This window comes from Heterodontus francisci, chromosome 4 (assembly GCF_036365525.1).
Source record: "Heterodontus francisci isolate sHetFra1 chromosome 4, sHetFra1.hap1, whole genome shotgun sequence".
In the NCBI taxonomy this organism is placed as follows: domain Eukaryota; kingdom Metazoa; phylum Chordata; class Chondrichthyes; order Heterodontiformes; family Heterodontidae; genus Heterodontus; species Heterodontus francisci.
This window is the reverse complement of record NC_090374.1, coordinates 46,513,572-46,532,122: the sequence shown is the minus strand read 5'-3', so window position 1 is coordinate 46,532,122 and position 18,551 is coordinate 46,513,572. Positions and strand designations below refer to the sequence as shown.

The 18,551-nt window shown below is 43.9% G+C and overlaps 1 protein-coding gene across 1 annotated transcript in view; it reads left to right on the top strand.

Annotated features, from left to right (window-relative positions):
- The window catches only part of jmy (junction mediating and regulatory protein, p53 cofactor), a 213,561-nt gene that overhangs the window by 146,337 nt on the left and 48,673 nt on the right, over positions 1-18,551 (top strand). Inside the window, exon 3 of the mRNA XM_068029461.1 lies at positions 7,212-7,362. Coding sequence (XP_067885562.1) covers positions 7,212-7,362 — 151 coding nt within the window. The remainder of the gene's footprint in view (positions 1-7,211; positions 7,363-18,551) is intronic.

Sequence of the window (18,551 nt, the reverse complement as noted above, 5' to 3'; positions counted from 1 at the left end):
ACCGGATAGTAGGAGGTTCTATTTGAGAATTTTCTAGGTCTCCTTCTGCTTCATCTGCACTATCTCTTTCATCCTTCACTGTCCCTACTACCTGACATACCTGTGCTTGCTTATTCTCCTCCCAGCTGTGATATTGTTTCAACATATTGATGTGACGCAGTCAATTCTTTTACTGGCAATCTGGGGTGTCAATCAAATAATTTTCCAATCCTTTTGACTACTCTATATGGTCCGCTGAACTGTGCTTTCAGCAGTTCACCCTGTAAAGGTAATAATGCTAACACCTCATCCCCTAGTTGAAATGTTCGGGTTTTGGCATGCTTGTCTGCCCATTTCTTCATGGTTGTTTGGGAAGCTTTAAGGTGCTCTTGAGCCACTTTGCAGGCTCTCGTGAGCCGTTCCCGGAACACGGATATGTAATCTAACACAGAAGATTCGTCCCTCTGTTCGTGTCCATGAACTAGTTCAAAAGGACTAAAACCGGTAGACTCATTAGGTGAATTCCTCGTGGCAAACAAAATAAATTCTAACCCTTTATCCCAATCATGGGGATATTCATGACAGTATGCCCCGATCATAGTTTTGAGGGTCTGATGGTACCGTTTTAAAACCCCTTGTGTCTATGGGTGGTAGGCTGAAGACTTTAACTGTTGTTCCCAGATTACTCATGACTTACTGAAAAATTTTAGACATAAAATTGAAACCTTGATCTGACTGAATCTCAATCGGTAATCCATATCTAGTGAAGAACTGAGTTAACTTTTCTACCACTACCTTAGCAGAAAGTGTTCTCAAGGGAATGGCCTCTGGGAACCAAGTAGCCATATCCATAATAGTGAGCATATATTGATGTCACACTTTTGTTTCTGGTAAAGGTCCCATACAGTCTACCAACACCCTACTAAATGGTTCCCCAAAAACGGGAAGGGAATTAGAGGTGCCAGTTTTATGGCAGGTTGCGATTTTCCCACAATCTGGCATGTATGGCACGTTTAACAAAACTGCACCACGTCCTTGTAAAGACGCGGCCAATGAAAATGTCGACTTATATGCGATTGGGTCTTCCAGATCCCCACATGTCCCACCATCGGAGTTTCATGCGCTATCCTTAATATTTCCTGGCGATACTTGGGCGGTACCACTATCTGCAGAACGACCATCCATTCTTCGTCAGCAGGTCTGTGAGAAGGTTGCCACTTCCTCATCAGAATCCCATTTTTAATATAGTAGCATTCCGGAACTCCCTTTGCTTCAGCTTCAGTTAGAGCTGATTGTGCCCGCCGTCCCAAATATACATAGACAGCTGTTGCGCAGTGAGCATGTGAGTGTCTCTATGACATCATCATGCTCATGCTGCAGCTTCCGGCAGATTGGGAGTCAGAAGTTAGATGAAGGGAACATTGTGATGGTCAGGCTCGGGGGGTGGTGGGGGGGTGCGGGGTGCGGAAATGGAGGGGCTCGGGTCACGTGGTTCCATCGGGTTCAGGTTGGGTTTTTTTTGTCATTTGAGCAGGCCTTTACCAAGGCTCTTGTTTATTTAGCTTAAGGCATGTGACATCCAGTAAGCGTTTGTTTTTTAAACAAAGGTCAAGTCCCAAAGTCCTTCCAGTGACCTTTTTCTAAAAAAAAAATCTATGGAATCACTTCAGACTCCAAATGAATCCATCTCTACAATCTTTAACCATGAGTCCTCAAAAAAAATATTTTAAAATACATCTTGTCCCACTGCAGGATAGACCCACCAGAGGTGGTGGCACAGTTGTATACATTTCGGACCACAGCTGATGAATCAGTACTTCACCACTTGGAAGAAGAACTGAAGGTGACAAAGGCACAGAATGTACTCTGGATGAGGGACTTCAAAGCCCATCACCAAGATTGGCTTGGTAGCACCACTACTGAATGAGCTGGCCAGTCCTGAAGGACATACCTGCCAGAATAGGCTTGCGCCAGGTGGTGAGGGAACCAACAAGAGGGAAAAAACTCCTAGACCTTGTTGTCGCCAATCTACCTGTTGCAGATGCATCTCTCCATGACAGTATTGGTATGTGTGACCACTGCACAATCCTTGTGAAAACGAAGCCCATCTGAGGATACCGTCCATCGTGTTGTGTGGCACTACCACTGTGCTAAATGGGATAGATTCAGAACAGATCTGGCAGCTCAAAACTGAGCCTCCATGAGACACTGTGGATCATTAGCAGCAGCAGAATTGCATTCAACCATAATCTATAGCCTCATGGCCCGGCATAGCCCACACTCTACCGTTACCATCAAGCCAAAGAATCAACCCTGGTGCAATGAAGAGTGCAGGTGAGCATGCCAGGAGCAGCACCAGGCATACCTAAAATGAGGTGTCAGCCAGGTGAAGCTACAACACAGGATTACTTGCATGCCAAGCAGCGGAAGCTGCATGTAATTGGCAGAGCTAAGCGATCCCACAACCAACAGATCAGATCAAAGCTCTGTAGTTCTGTCACATCCAGTCATGAATGATGGTGGACAACTAAACAATTAACTAGAGGAGGAGGCTCCACAGTTATCCCCATGCTCAATGATGGAGGAGCCCAGCACATTAGTGCAAAGGACAAGGCTGAAGCATTTGCGACCATCTTCAGCCAGAAGTACCGAGTGGATGATCCATCTTGGCCTCCACCTGAGGTCCCCAGCATCACAGATGCCAGTCTTCAGCCAAAATTTGATTCACTCCACGTGATATCAATAAATGGCTGAAGGCACTGGATACTGCAAAGACTCTGGGTCCTGACAACATCCTGGCTGTAGTACTGAACTTTTGCTCCAGAACTAGCTGCACCCCTAGCCAAGCTGTTCCAGTACAGCTACAACACTGGCATCTACCCGACAATGTGGAAAATTGCCCAGGCGTGTTCTGTACAGAAAAAGCAGGACAAATCCAACATAGCCAATTACTGCCCTATCAGTCTACTTTTGGTCATCAGCAAAGTGGTGGAAGGTGTCGTTGGCATTGTTGTCAAGCGCCACTTAAATAGCAACAACCTGCTCACTGACACTCAGTTTGAGTTCTGCCAGGACCCCTCGGCTCCACACCTCATTACAGCCTTGGTCCAAACATGGACAAAAGAGCTGAACTTGAGGTGAGGTGAGAGTGGTTGCCCTTGATATCAAGGCAGCATTTGAACAAGTGTGGCATCAAGGAGCCCTAGCCAAATCGAAGTCAATGGGAATCGGGGATGGAAACTCTCCGCTGGTTGGAGTCATAACTAGCACAAAGGAAGATGGTTGTGGTTGCTGGAGGCCAATTGTCTCAATCCCAGGAGATTGCTGCAGCAGTTCTTCAGGGCCCAACCATTTTTAGCTACTTCATCAATGACCTTCCCTTCATCATAAGGTCAGAAGTGGGGATGTTCGCTGATGATTGTACAATGTTCAGTACTATTTGCAACTCCTCAGTTACTGAAGCAGTCCGTGTCCATATGCAGCAAGACGTGGGCAGCATTCAGGCTTGGGCTGATGAGTGGCAAGTAATATTCATACCATGCAGGTGCCAGGCAATGGCAATCTCCAAAAAGAGAGAATCTAACTATCTCCCTTTGACATTCAATGACATTACCATCGCTGAATTCCCCCACTATCAACATCCTGGGGGGGGGGGGGGGGGGTTTAACCATTGCCCAGAAACTGAACTGGACCAGCCACATAAATACTGTCATTACAAGAGCAGGTCAGAGGCTAGGAAATCTGCAGCAAGTCACCTCCTGACTCCTCAAAACCTGCCCACCATCTACAAGGCACAAGTCACAGAATCACAGAATTTACAGTGCAGATGGAGGCCATTTGGCCCATCGAGTCCACAGCAGCTCTCAGAAAGAGCAGTTCACTTAGTGCCATTCCCCCACCTTCTCCCCGTAACCCTGCACATTCTTCCTTTTCAGATAACAGTCTAATTTTGAATGCTTCAATTGAACCTGCCTCCACCACACTCTCAGGCAGTGCATTCCAGATTCTAACCACTTGCTACATGAAAAGGTTTTTTCCTCATTTTGCTTTTGCTTCTTTTATCCATTACTTTAAATCTGTGCCCTCTTGTTCTCGATCCTTTCACAAATGGGAACAGTTTCTCTCTATCTTCTTTGTCCAGACCCCTCATGATTTTTAAAACCTCTATCAAATCATCGCTCAGTCTTCTATTCTCCAAGGAAAGCAGTTCTAACTTGTCCAATATATCTTAATAACTGAAATTCTTCTTCCCTGGAACCATTCTCGTGAATCTTTTCTGCACCCTTTCTAATTCCTTCACATCTTTCCTAAAGTGTGGTGCCCAGAACAGGATGCAGTACTCCAGCTGAGGCCGAACTAGTGTCTTATACAAGTTCAACATAATTTCCTTGCTCTTGGACTTTATGCCCCTATTAATAAAGCCTAGAATATTGTATGCTTTATTCACTGCTATCTCAACCTGTCCTGCCATCGTCAATGACTTATGCACAAACACCCAGGTCCCTCTGCTCCTGCACCCCCTTTAGAATTGTACCCATTATTTTATATTGTCTCACTGTGTTCTTCCTACCAAAATGAATCACTTCACATTTCTCTGCATTGAACTTCATCTGCCACCTGTCTGCCCATTCCACCAACTTGTCTACGTTCTTTTGAAGTTCTACACTATCCTCCTCACCGTTCACAATGCTTCCAAGTTTTGTATCGTCTGCAAACTTTGAAATTATGCCCTGTACACCAAGGTCTAGGTCATTAATATATATCAGGAAAAGCCAGGGTCCCAACAATGACCCCTGGGGAATTCTACTACAAATCTTCCTCCAGCCTGAAAAACATCCATTTACCACTACTATTTGTTTCCTGTCACTCAGCCAATCCCGTATCCATATTGCTACCGTCCTTTTATTCCACGAACTATAACTTTGTTCACAAGTCTGTTGTGTGGCATTGTATCAAACGCCTTTTGAAAGTCCCTGTACAGCACATCAACTGAATTGACCTCATCAACCCTCTCTGTTACCTCTTCAAAAAACTCCAGCAAATTAGTTAAACATGATTTTCCCTTCAGCAATCCTTGCCTGCTTTCTTTAAGTAACCCACATTTGTCCATGTGACTTTTAATTTTGTCCCGAATTATTATTTCTAGAAATATGTCCACATCACCGAAGTTAAACTGACTGGCCTGTAGTTGCTGGGCTTACCTTTACGCCCTTTTTTGAACAAGGGTGTAACGTTTGCAATTCTCCAGTCCTCTGGCACTACCCCCGAGTCTAAGGAAAACTGGAAAATTATGGCCAGTGCCTCTGCGATTTCCACCCTCATTTACCTTCGTATCCTTGGATGCAGCTCATCTGGTCCTGGTGTTTTATCAAATTTAAGTATAGACAACCTATCTGATATGACCTCCTTATCAATTTTAAACCCTTCTTGTGTCTGAATTACCTCCTCTTTCACCATTGCCTGGGTTGCATCATCTTCCTTGGTAAAGACAGATGCAAAGTCAGGAGTGTGATGGAATAATCTCCACTTGCCTGGATCGATGCAGCTCTAACAGCAATCAAGAAGCTTGACACCATCCAGGACAAAGCAGCCCACTTGATTGGCACCCCATCCACCCCCTTAAACATTCACTCCTCCACCACCGACGCGCAGTGTCTACCATATATAAAATGCACTGCAACAACTCACCACATTTTCTTCGACAACGCATTCCAAACCCACAACCTCTTCCACCTAGAAGGACAAGGGCAACAGACGTGTGAGAGCACCACCACCTGCAAATTCTCCTCCAAGCCACACACCATCCTGACTTGGAACTATATCGCCGTTCCTTTACTGTCGCTGGGTCAAAATCCTGGAACACCCTCCCTAACACCACTGTAGGTGTTCCTGCACCAGATGGACTGCAGCGGCTCAGAAAGGCAGCTCACCGTCATCATCTCAAGGGTAATTAGGGATGAGCAACATCCACCACATCCTATGAAACGAATAAATTAAAAAAATGTATAAACTGCTAAGTGGAGTGGAAAAGGTTAACCCTGAGCAGTATTTCAAGTTAAACCTCAATTTCGAGACAAGGTGCTATGGATACAAATTGGTTTAAAACAAATTGGGTGAGGACGGGTGCCGAGAAGCACTTCTTTACACAGTGGTCTTATGGGTAAAGTAATGGTGTCAAAAGCTTGAGTCATTAAAGAAGTAGTTCGATGCTGTGATTGGGACGGAGTGGAGATTGTTGGTTCCTTCTGTGGAAAGATAAAGTAGGTCGGCCAAATGGCCTCCCTTGTCTATACTTGCCTTTGTGATCTTATTTGTTGCAAGATTACTAGAGTTTAATCTGTAGGAACATATGTTCTGTTCCTCTATGATATATTAGTATCGCTATGTACCCAACTCCCAAGTGTACAGTGTTTGTTTCTCTTTTCCCACTGCCACACCCCAGAACTCCCAACTCCTTTGTGTAACTTTAGCATTTACCATTAGGTGTTTTCTTCCAGCCCAGAGGATCTGAAGTGTAAAGTTTTGCTTATATGTCGTCTTTACCTCTCCAGAATAGTTAGCAGGCAGTGCCAGTTAAGGTGGTTGGGCTTGCTTTTAACAGTTTCTCCTCACTGAAATGAAGCTGCTTCTTCCCTTAGTCTACCTAGCAGTTTGACTGAGAGCCAACATCATTCACATCAATCAAAAAGCAGCTCTGGTGCTCCAGCCCACAACCTTCTGTTTGGGATTTTAGTGCTTCTACTACTGACCTACCAGTCCTCTTGAAATATTTTACGATTTTGAGTTGTTTAAAATTAAATATTTGCACTTTTGTGACTGAGATGTCAGTAAAGATTAACAAGGTAATTTTTTTTTTTAACTCTTGTGCAATTGAAATTTGAAAAACATCCAGCAGTACAATTCTAAATTTTGTCTTTCCAAACTAGATTTGTATATGTTTTTTTAAAACAATGTTGCGCTATGGAACACTAGGACAAGCTGTCGTTGATTGGAGGACCTATAACTCGTTCTGGTAGCAGTGGGATCAATTTGAGATGCTACTAATTTGTACATGCACAGATTTGAAATGCCAAAGCTCAAGTGAACAGTTTGGAATTTTATAGCAATTCTTAACAGATTATTTGTAACCCATCTAATGTTTAGTTCAATGAAAAATTATGCTGATAAGCCATTCTAGGCACTGTTATCCATTTTGTCATTTAAAATAGAAATATATTTGTTTTATTGTACAGATCTCGATGGAGAATGATTATCTTGGCCCACGCAGAATTGAGAGTCTGAAGAAAGAAGATTCTGATTGGCAAAGGAAAGCCCATAGAGCTGTACTGTCCATACAGGATTTGACAGTGAAGTACTTTGAGATTACAGCCAAAGCACAGAAAGGTGGTGTACCTGGGTTCTCCATTTAGCAATCACAGGCTTTGCCCATTACTTCAGTGGAAATACTCGTGTTTAATCTGGAAGTAGATGGGAATTTAAAGCTATTTATAAAGCTGATGACAAAATTTAGATACGTTAACTGATTCTAGATATTTGGATATGTAATTTTAGGCACATCAAATATTGCATCACGGATTTTTGAAACATAGGTTTTAATGCCATATTTCTCATGTAATTTTCAGGAACATCCTCAACTTCTCATGCCTTGTGAGGGGGAAGAAAGTTTAGATGTGGGGATAAATCTTGTGCTGATCAAGGTGACGTAATGGTAATGTCACTGGACTAGTAACCTAGAAGCCCAAGCTAATTCCCTGGGGACACAGATTCAAACCCCACCATAACAGCTGGTGGAATTTAAATTCAATGAATTAATAAATTCAATTAATAAAAATCTGGAATTGAAAGCTAATCTCAGTAATGGTGCCATGAAACTATCTTCGATTGTTGTAAGAACCCATCTGGTTCACTAATGTCCATTAAGGAAGGAAAACTGCTGTCCTTACCTGCTCTGGCCTATATGTGACTTCAGACCTACAGCAATGTGATTGACTCTTAACTTCCCTCTGAAATGGCCTAGCAAGCCACTCAATTGTCAAGGGCAATTAGGGATGGGCAACAAATGCTGCCCTTACCAGTGACGCCCTCACCCCATGAAAGAATTTTTAAGAATGCGTATACTTTTTGCAGACACTGATGGATTCATACGCTGTCAAGTTATGCATTAGTAGATTAGATCTTTACACTGCCCCAATGTTTTTCTTGAAGTATCAGCAGTACAATATAATCCATTTTCCACATCAACCATACTTGTGGTTTCTGAGAATAGAAGCTGCTGAACAGAGATAATCCCATCAGTTCAGGCTAGATTTGAACTCAAGTGTTCATGCATCATAGAAACTACATAGTCTCTTTGCTAACCAAACTAAGATAAAGCTTTGTGCTTTCTATTATTTCAACATTTTCAATTCCTAGTCATAATAGAAGGAGTGGCCTTCCTCAGTGAGTAGGTTTCATATTTAGAATTTTGGAAGCTGGAATAGTCTTTTAGTACTTAAAGAATGCTCTGTCCTTTTCTGTGCTGAAATATCTGCTAAGATTACAACTGCAAATGCCTGTTGCTAAATATTTTATAGCAGAGATGTGTGATGATTTTTAACTGGCACTTTTCTAGTTTTAAACCAAATAAGTGTAAAGATGTTGGTCTTCATTTGGGTGCATAATTCTACTTTGGATATCATAAGATTAAACCCCTTGGCTTCTTCCCCCTCAAATAACTTGACTATCTAGTTTCCACTAATGCTACTTTTAATGACTAACTCAATCGGCAATATAATAATGGTTGGAATCAGCTGTTTCTCTCATTTGTGAAAATTGACAAATAATGAATATGATGACCATTAATATTGGTATGCAGAGCATGTTACTCAATGTGTTGATCTGAAAATATGTCTAGAATCCTTGCCTTTTACATTTTTTTATCGACAAAGTTTTTTTTGTCTTTATCCTAAAATTTTGTGATATTTATTAGAGGGACAAACAATTATTTGTAAACAATTTTAGGAAACAAGACCAATTAGCTTTATGGAAGATGTTAGTAGAGAAATGTTTAGGCAAGATCATTTTGGACAGAGTCCCTTAATCATCCTTCTAAGAGTCATTTTAGTTTAGTTTAGAGAGATACAGCACTGAAACAGGCCCACCGAGTCTGTGCTGACCATCAACCACCCATTTATACTAATCCTATACTAATTCCATATTCCTACCACATCCCCACCTGTCCCTATATTTCCCGATCACCTTCCTATACTAGGGGCAATTTATAATGGCCAATTTACCTATCAACCTGCAAGTCTTTGGCATGTGGGAGGAAACCGGAGCACCTGGAGGAAACCCACGCAGACACAGGGAGAACTTGCAAACTCCACAGAGGCAGTACCCAGAATTGAACCCGGGTTGCTGGAGCTGTGAGGCTGCAGTGCTAACCACTGCGCCACTGTGCCGCCCAGAAGGCAAAAAAGGAGATCATTCAGCCTATCGAGCCCATGCTGGCTTTCTACGGAGCTATCCAGTCAGTCCCACTCCCCCGCTCGATCCCTATAGCCTTACAAGTTTATTTCCTTCAAGTGGCCATCCAATTTCGTTTTGAAGTCATTGATTGTCTCTGCTTCCACCACCCTTGTGGGCAGAGTGTTCCAGGTCATTACCAGCTACTGCATAAGAAAGTTCTTCCTCATATTTCCCTGGCATCTCTTGCCCGAAGCTTTCAATCTGTGCCCCCTAGTCTTTGTACCATTACTTGATGGGAACAGGTTTTCCTTGTCGAACTTATCTAAGCCTGCCATAATCATATACACCTCTATTAAATCTCTCCTCAATCTCCTTTGTTCTAAAGAGAATAACCCCAGCTTTTCCACCCTAACCTCGTAGCTAAAATCCCCCACCTCTGGAACCATTCTAGTAAATCTCCTCTGCACCCTCTCAAGGACCCTCACATCCTTCTTAAAGTGCGGTGACAAGAACTGGACACACGACTCCAGTTGGCATCTAACCAGAGCTTTATAAAGGTTCATAAAAGCAAAATACTGCGGATGCTGGAAATCTGAAATAAAAACAAGAAATGCTGGAACCACTCAGCAGGTCTGGCAGCATCTGTGGAAAGAGAGGCAGAGTTAACGTTTCGGGTCAGTGACCCTTCATCGGAACACCGATGAAGGGTCACTGACCCGAAACGTTAACTCTGCTTCTCTTTCCACAGATGCTGCCAGACCTGCTGAGTGGTTCCAGCATTTCTTGTTTTTATTTATAAAGGTTCAGTATGACTTCCCTGCTTTTGTACTCAGTGCCTCTATTTATGAAGCTCAAGATCCCATCTGCTTTGCTGACCATTCTCTCAATATGTCTGGCCACCTTCAAAGATAGATGCACATGCGCCCCCAGGTCCCTCTGTTCCTGCACACTCTTTAGAACTGTGCAATTAAGTATATAGTGCCTCTCCCGATTCCTTCTACCCAAATGCATCACCTCAAACATCTCAGTATTAAATTCCTTCTGCCACCTGTCTGCCCATTCTGCTAGCCTAATTGTGTCCTGTTGCAGGGGGTTCATATTCTCACTGTTCGGTGTTATCAGCAAATTCTATTCTCTTTTAATTTTTATTTCAACTGAAAAACAAATAATTCTTTGCAAAAAAGATACAAACTAGTACTTTCCAAGTAACAAGCACATGCATGGTGCAGCCTAGAAAATATGCAGAGGATATTTTTTAATGTGCACCAACCTATTTTCCATTGATAAGAGGACACTAGAACCCAAAAATTGGGTTGCAGACACTCCTGCCTGTGCCACACCAGAAGTGTCCCAAGTGCTACTTTACATTGAACCTTTTAATGTGTCCACCACGCTTGTCTGAAATTGGCAGGCATCTATTTGCAGATAAGGGTCTTGAGCTTGTTTAAGGACCCAAATACGATTGTCGACAACTCTGGTGTCCTATTCATCAGCTTCGCAATAGACCATAAATCATAGACCAGAACAGCAAGGTGGGCACCATTTTGAGCATTACTTAAAGGGATTGTTGGCTGTTCTTGGGCAGATCACTTTTCATTTTGGCTATAGTGTGCTGCTATTGCTTTTTTTTGCTGTGATGACTACTGGAGCTGACATTAAACTTTTCAAAAAGTTAGCTGGCTGAGTCCACAGTGAAACATTGACTAGAGACTGCTGTCAGACTTATGGTTGACATTATTAGTATGGTGATTGGAATGCCACTGTGGCTGGTAGGGAAGATGCAACAGGCCAAGAGCCCAGTGACCTGTAGCTGCAGAGACATGAGGCAGAAGGAAGGAAACTTGCAGGAGGCCTAACCCTGCTAGAAGTCAAGAACTTCATACTTGCGGTTCAACAAGGAGCAATATTTCAGTAAACTCCGTTTTACTCAGAAGGCCACGATCGAGCAACGTTGTCTGCAGCCCAGCACCAAATCACACTTGGCCTTGCCTATGGATTTGAAAGTCACTGTGGTTCTGAATTTTTATGTCTCGGGGATATTGTGGCTGCAGCAAGTAACACTTTTAACATTAACCAATCAGCTGTACATGCCTAGATCAAACAAATGACATCAAAAAAGATCATGTTTTACAAATGCAATTGTATTTTTTTGAAAAAGTCACCAAGATGATGTATGAGGGAAGCCCAGTAGACATTGTCTACTTAGACTTTCAAAAAGCTTTTGACAAGGTACTGCATAAGAGACTTCTACAAGATCGAAACCTACAGTATTAGTGGTAATATATATGATCTGAATTGAAAATTAGCTGGACCACTATAGGCAGAAAATATTTGTGATGGATTTGGATCTGCTTGGAGACTGGTCACCAGCAGAGATCGGTGTTAGGACTGTTGCTCATTACTATTTGTATTAATGATTTAGCTGTAGGTATGGGGGGCATGATCTGCAGGTTTGCAGATGACACTTAGATTTGTGCTAGGCTCAGGACTATAGGCAAAGCTTAACTACTTCAGGCAGATCTTGATGCATTAGGGGATTGGGCTCGTGACTGGCAAATGTTGTTTAACTTGGAAAAGTGCAGCTTGGGCAGGGTGAATGCAGAACATGCATACATCCTTCAGTGAAAAGTATTAGAGTGGGTGAAGAAAGAAAGAAATCAGAATGTTCTCACGCATAGACTTTTAAAGGTTCATGAGCAATGCAGTGAAGTGTTAGGTAAAGAGAATAAGGTGTTTGGGTGCATTTATAGGACAATTGACTATAAGTCAAAGCATATTATCTTGTTCTTGTATAAGACCTTGTTCAGGCCTCAATTTGAATACTGTGTGCTGTTTTGGTCTCCTTACATGGTGAGTGATACTGAGGCTTTGGATGGGTACAGAAGTGGATGACTAAATTAATAGCCAGTTTGAACAAAGAACAAAGAAAATTACAGCACAGGAACAGGCCCTTCGGCCCTCCAAGCCTGCGCCGATCCAGATCCTCTATCTAAACATGTCGCCTATTTTCTAAGGGTCTGTATCTCTTTGCTTCCTGCCCATTCATGTAGCTGTTTAGATACATCTTAAAAGACGCTATCGTGCCCGCGTCTACCACCTCCGCTGGCAACGCGTTCCAGGCACCCACCACCCTCTGCGTAAAGAACTTTCCACGCATATCCCCCCTAAACTTTTCCCCTCTCACTTTGAACTCGTGATTGAATCCCCCACTCTGGGGAAAAAGCTTCTTGCTATCCACCCTGTCTATACCTCTCATGATTTTGTACACCTCAATCAGGTCCCCCCTCAACCTCCGTCTTTCTAATGAAAATAATCCCAATCTACTCAACCTCTCTTCATAGTGAGCGCCCTCCATACCAGGCAACATCCTGGTGAACCTCCTCTGCACCCTCTCCAAAGCATCTACATCCTTTTGGTAATGTGGCAACCAGAACTGCACGCGGTATTCCAAATGTGGCCGAACCAAAGTCTTATACAACTGTAGCATGACCTGCCAACCCTTGTCCTCAATACCCCGTCAGATGAAGGAAAGCATGCTGTATGCCTTCTTGACCACTCTATTGACCTGCGTTGCCACCTACAGGGAACAATGGACCTGAACACCCAAATCTCTCTGGACATCAATTTTCCCCAGGACTTTTCCATTTACTGTATAGTTCACTCTTGACTTGGATCTTCCAAAATGCATCACCTCGCATTTGCCCTGATTGAACTCCATCTGCCATTTCTCTGCCCAACTCTCCAATCCATCTATATTCTGCTGTATTCTCTGACAGTCCCCTTCACTATCTGCTACTCCACCAATCTTAGTGTCATCTGCAAACTTGCCAATCAGACCACCTATACTTTCCTCCAAATCATTTATGTATATCACAAACAACAGTGGTCCCAGCACGGATCCCTGTGGAACACCACTGGTCACACGTCTCCATTTTGAGAAACTCCCTTCCACTGCTACTCTCTGTCTCCTGTTGCCCAGCCAGTTCTTTATCCATCTAGCTAGTGCACCCTGGACCCCATGCGACTTCACTTTCTCCATCAGCCTACCATGGGGAACCTTATCAGACGCCTTACTGAAGTCCATGTATATGACATCTACAGCCCTTCCCTCATCAATCAACTTTGTCACTTCCTCAAAGAATTCTATTAAGTTGGTAAGACATGACCTTCCCTGCACAAAACCATGTTGCCTATCACTGATAAGCCCATTTTCTTCCAAATGGGAATAGATCCTATCCCTTAGTATCTTCTCCAGCAGCTTCCCTACCACTGACGTCAGGCTCACCGGTCTATAATTACCTGGATTATCCCTGCTACCCTTCTTAAACAAGGGGACAACATTAGCAATTCTCCAGTCCTCCGGGACCTCACCCGTGTTTAAGGATGCTGCAAAGGTATCTGTTAAGGCCCCAGCTATTTCCTCTCTCGCTTCCCTCAGTAACCTGGGATAGATCCCATCCGGACCTGGGGGCTTGTCCACCTTAATGCCTTTTAGAATACCCAACACTTCCTCCCTCCTTATGCCGACTTGACCTAGAGTAATCAAACATCTGTTCCTAACCTCAACATCCGTCATGTCCCTCTCCTCGGTGAATACCGATGCAAAGTACTCGTTTAGAATCTCACCCATTTTCTCTGACTCCACGCATAACTTTCCTCCTTCGTCCTTGAGTGGGCCAATCCTTTCTCTAGTTACCCTCTTGCTCCTTATATATGAATAAAAGGCTTTGGGATTTTCCTTAACCCTGTTTGCTAAAGATATTTCATGACCCCTTTTAGCCCTCTTAATTCCTCGTTTCAGATTGGTCCTACATTCCCGATATTCTTTCAAAGCTTCATCTTTCTTCAGCCTCCTAGACCTTATGTATGCTTCCTTTTTCCTCTTAGCTAGTTTCACAATTTCACCTGTCATCCATGGTTCCCTAATCTTGCCATTTCTATCCCTCATTTTCACAGGAACATGTCTCTCCTGCACGCTAATCAACCTCTCTTTAAAAGCCTCCCACATATCAAATGTGGATTTACCTTCAAACAGCTGCTCCCAATCTACATTCCCCAGCTCCTGCCGAATTTTGGTACAGTTGGCCTTCCCCAAATTTAGCACTCTTCCTTTAGGACCACTCTCGTCTTTGTCCATGAGTACTCTAAAACTTACGGAATTGTGATCACTATTCCCAAAGTAGTCCCCTACTGAAACGTCAACCACCTGGCCGGGCTCATTCCCCAACACCAGGTCCAGTATGGCCCCTTCCCAAGTTGGACTATTTACATACTACTCTAGAAAACCCTCCTGGATGCTCCTTACAAATTCTGCTCCATCTAGACCTCGAACACTAAGTGAATCCCAGTCAATGTTGGGAAAATTAAAATCTCCTATCACCACCACCCTGTTGCTCCTACATCTTTCCATAATCTGTTTACATATTTGTACCTCTATCTCACGCTCGCTGTTGGGAGGCCTGTAGTACAGCCCCAACATTGTTACCGCACCCTTCCTATTTCTGAGTTCTGCCCATCTTGCCTCACTGCTCGAGTCCTCCATAGTGCCCTCCTTCAGCACAGCTGTGATATCCTCTTTGTCCAGTAATGCAACTCCTCCACCCCTTTTACCGCCCTCTCTATCCTGCCTGAAGCATCGATATCCTGGGATATTTAGTTGCCAATCATGCCCTTCCCTCAACCAAGTCTCAATAATAGCAATAACATCATACTGCCAGGTACTAATCCAAGCCCTAAGTTCATCTGCCTTACCTACTACACTTCTTGCATTAAAACAAATGCACCTCAGACCACCAGTCCCTTTGCGTTCATCATCTGCTCCCTGTCTACTCTTTCCCTTAGTCACGCTGACTTCATTATCTAGTTCCTTACAGGCTTTAGTTACTACCTCCTTACTGTCCACTGACCTCCTCACTGTCCACTGACCTCCTCATTTGGTTCCCATCCCCCTGCCACATTAGTTTAAACCCTCCCCAACAGCGATAGGAAAAGCACCCCCAAGGACATTGGTTCCAGTCCGGCCCAGGTGTAGACCGTCCAATTTGTAATAGTCCCACCTCCCCCAGAACCGGTCCCAATGTCCCAAAAATCTGAACCCCTCCCTCCTGCACCATCTCTCAAGCCACGCATTCATCCTGACTATTCTTTCATTTCTACTCTGACTATCACGTGGCACTGGTAGCAATCCTGAGATTACTACCTCTGAGGTCCTACTTTTTAACTTGGCTCCTAACTCCCTAAATTCTGCTTGTAGGACCTCATCCCGTTTTTTACCTATATCATTGGTGCCTATGTGCACAACGACAACTGGCTGTTCACCCTCCCGTTTCAGACTGTTCTGCAGCCGATCTGAGACATCCCTGACCCGTGCACCTAAGAGGCAACATACCATTCGGGAGTCTCGTTTCCGACCACAGAACCGCCTATCTACTCCCCTTACAATCGAATCCCCTATGACTATAGCCCTTCCACTCTTTTCCCCGCCCTTCTGAACAGCAGAGCCAGCCACGGTGCCATGAACCTGGCTACTGCTACCTTCCCCTGGTGAGCCATCTCCCTCAACAGTATCCAAAACGGTATACCTGTTTTGGAGGGAGATGACCGCAGGGAACACCTGCGCTGCCTTCCTGCTCTTTCTCTGCCTTTTGGTCACCCATTCCCTTTCTCCCTCAGTAATCCTAATCTGCGGTGTGACCAATTCGCTAAACGTGCTATCCACGACCTCCTCAGCATCGCGGATGCTCCAAAGTGAGTCCATCCGCAGCTCCAGAGCCGTCATGCGGTCTAACAAGAGCTGCAGCTGGACACACTTCCAGCAGGTGAAGGAATCAGGGACATCAGCCGTGTCCCTGAGCTCCCACATTGAGCAAGATGAGCATAACACGGGTCTGAGATCTCCTGCCATTTTTAATCTTAAGCTTAACTTAGTCTTAACTTAGATAAATGAAAAAGGAACGAAAAATTTTTACCAATCACACGAAAAAAAAAAATAGGAAAAGCCTTACCTTATCTGCACACCACCGAGTCCTTTTTTTTTGGTTAGATGAGCAGGGCGGGTGGGAGACACTACAGGTGTAGTGTGTCGGGTTCAGCCGCTGCCCAAATATATAGGACTTAACTTACCCAGCTGCCACCTCGCTCTCCCTGTCGCCGCTGCAAAAAGAAACTGCCAAAACAAAAAGGTAAGTTTATATAAGTTGTAAACTCACTTACCCAGCTGCCACCTCGCTCTCCCTGTCGCCGCTGCAAAAAGAAGAATCTGTGTTAAGATTGGCTAAAAGAACTGGGACTCTACACTTTAGAGAAGCGTAGATTTAGAGCTGATTTGATCAAGATTTATAAGATTATATTGTGTTTGAATATACAGTTTGTTCCAATTAAATAGGTTGTGGAGGGCACTGTTTTAAGTTGCATAAGGGCAGATCTAGGTTGAAGTCAGGAGGTTGATTTCTTCCCAGATAATAGTGGTACAGGCTGCCACCTTGTGCAGAGGATGCCGTTTCGCTGCTTCAAGCAAGAGCTGGACCTGTTTCTGGCTGAGGTGGAGATCATCTCATAGGAAAGATAGGTATTATATACCATTATCAGGGCCAGAGTGAACTGCTGAACTAATTTCATAATATGATTAAGCAAAGTCAACACAAATTTATGAAAGAGAAATTGTGTTTGACAAATCTGTTGGAGTTTTTTGATGATGTAACTAGTAAGATGGATAAGGGGGAACCTGTGGATGTAGTGTATTTGGATTTTCAAAAAGCATTCATTAAGGTAAAGAAAGAAAAAAAAGGGCTTGCATTTATGTAGCACCTTTCACGACCACTGGATCTCTCAAAGCATTTTACAGCAATGAAATACTTTGGAAGTGTAGTCACTGTTGTAATCTAGGAAACCCGGCAGCCAATTTACGCACAGCAAGCTCCGACAAACAGCAATGTGATAAAAGCAAAATTACTGCAGATACTGGAAATCTGGCAGCGCCTGTGGTGAGAGAAACAAGATTAACATTTCAGGTCTGTGACCTTTCATAAGAACTGGCAAAGGTTAGAAGTGCAATAGTCTTTGAGCAAGTGAAAAGGAGGTGGGGGAAGAAGAACGAAAACCCACAGTGTATACTATATACAAGATGCACTGCATCAACTCACCACGCCGCCTTTGACAGCACCTTCCAAACCTGCAACTTTACCACCTAGAAGGCCAAGGGCATCGGACGCGTGGGAACACCAGCATCTGCAAGTTCCCCTCCAAGCCACACACCATCCTGACTTCGAACTATATCGCCATTCCTTCACTGTCGCTGGATCAAAATCCTGGAACTGCCTAAGCGCTGTGGGTGTAGCTGCACCAGATGGACTGCAGCGGTTCAAGAAAGCAGCTCACCACCACCTTGCCGAGGGCAATTAGGGATGGGCAACAAATGCTGGCCTGCCAGCGACACCCACATCCCATTTAACCTTTTTTAAAAACCTCCTGTTTTGGAGGGCCTCTGGTATGACCAGGCTCCTTCCATTGTCTGTGTCTTTCTTCAACAACCTCACATCTGTTTCGAACTTGTAGGCTGCTTTCCTGGTTGTTGTGCACCAGCTGTCTCTGTCAGCAACCCTCTGCTCCCATACTCGTCATTGTCAGCCAGAGAGAACTGTTTTCAGCTGCTCTTTGAAGCTTTTGCACAGTGCACCTCGATGTCGCTTACTGGAGCATAATTCACCATAAACCATTGCCTTTGGAATCCTTGGTGCATGACACATGTCCTGCCCGGCACAATTAGCATTGTAAGTGAATGCATTCAATGCTGGGCATATTGCCTCTGTTGAGGACATCATCGTTTGTGATGTCGTCCTGCCATCTGATGTTGATGGATTGAAGACAGCGTTGATGAAAGCTCTCCAGCAGTCACATTTCTTTTCTGTACAGACCCATGATTCTGACCCATTAAAGAGGGTGGTGATGACAACCTCTGTGTATACTTGAATTTTGGTAGGTGGGCAGTGAATGGTTTCGCTGGAGACGCTTAGAGAGGCAACCAAAGGAGCTGTTGGCCTTGGACAATCGATTTGTCTATGTCCTTGTTGACAGTGGCATCATTTGAAATAATGCTACCCAGATTTGTTTCCTGCAATACAACAGTG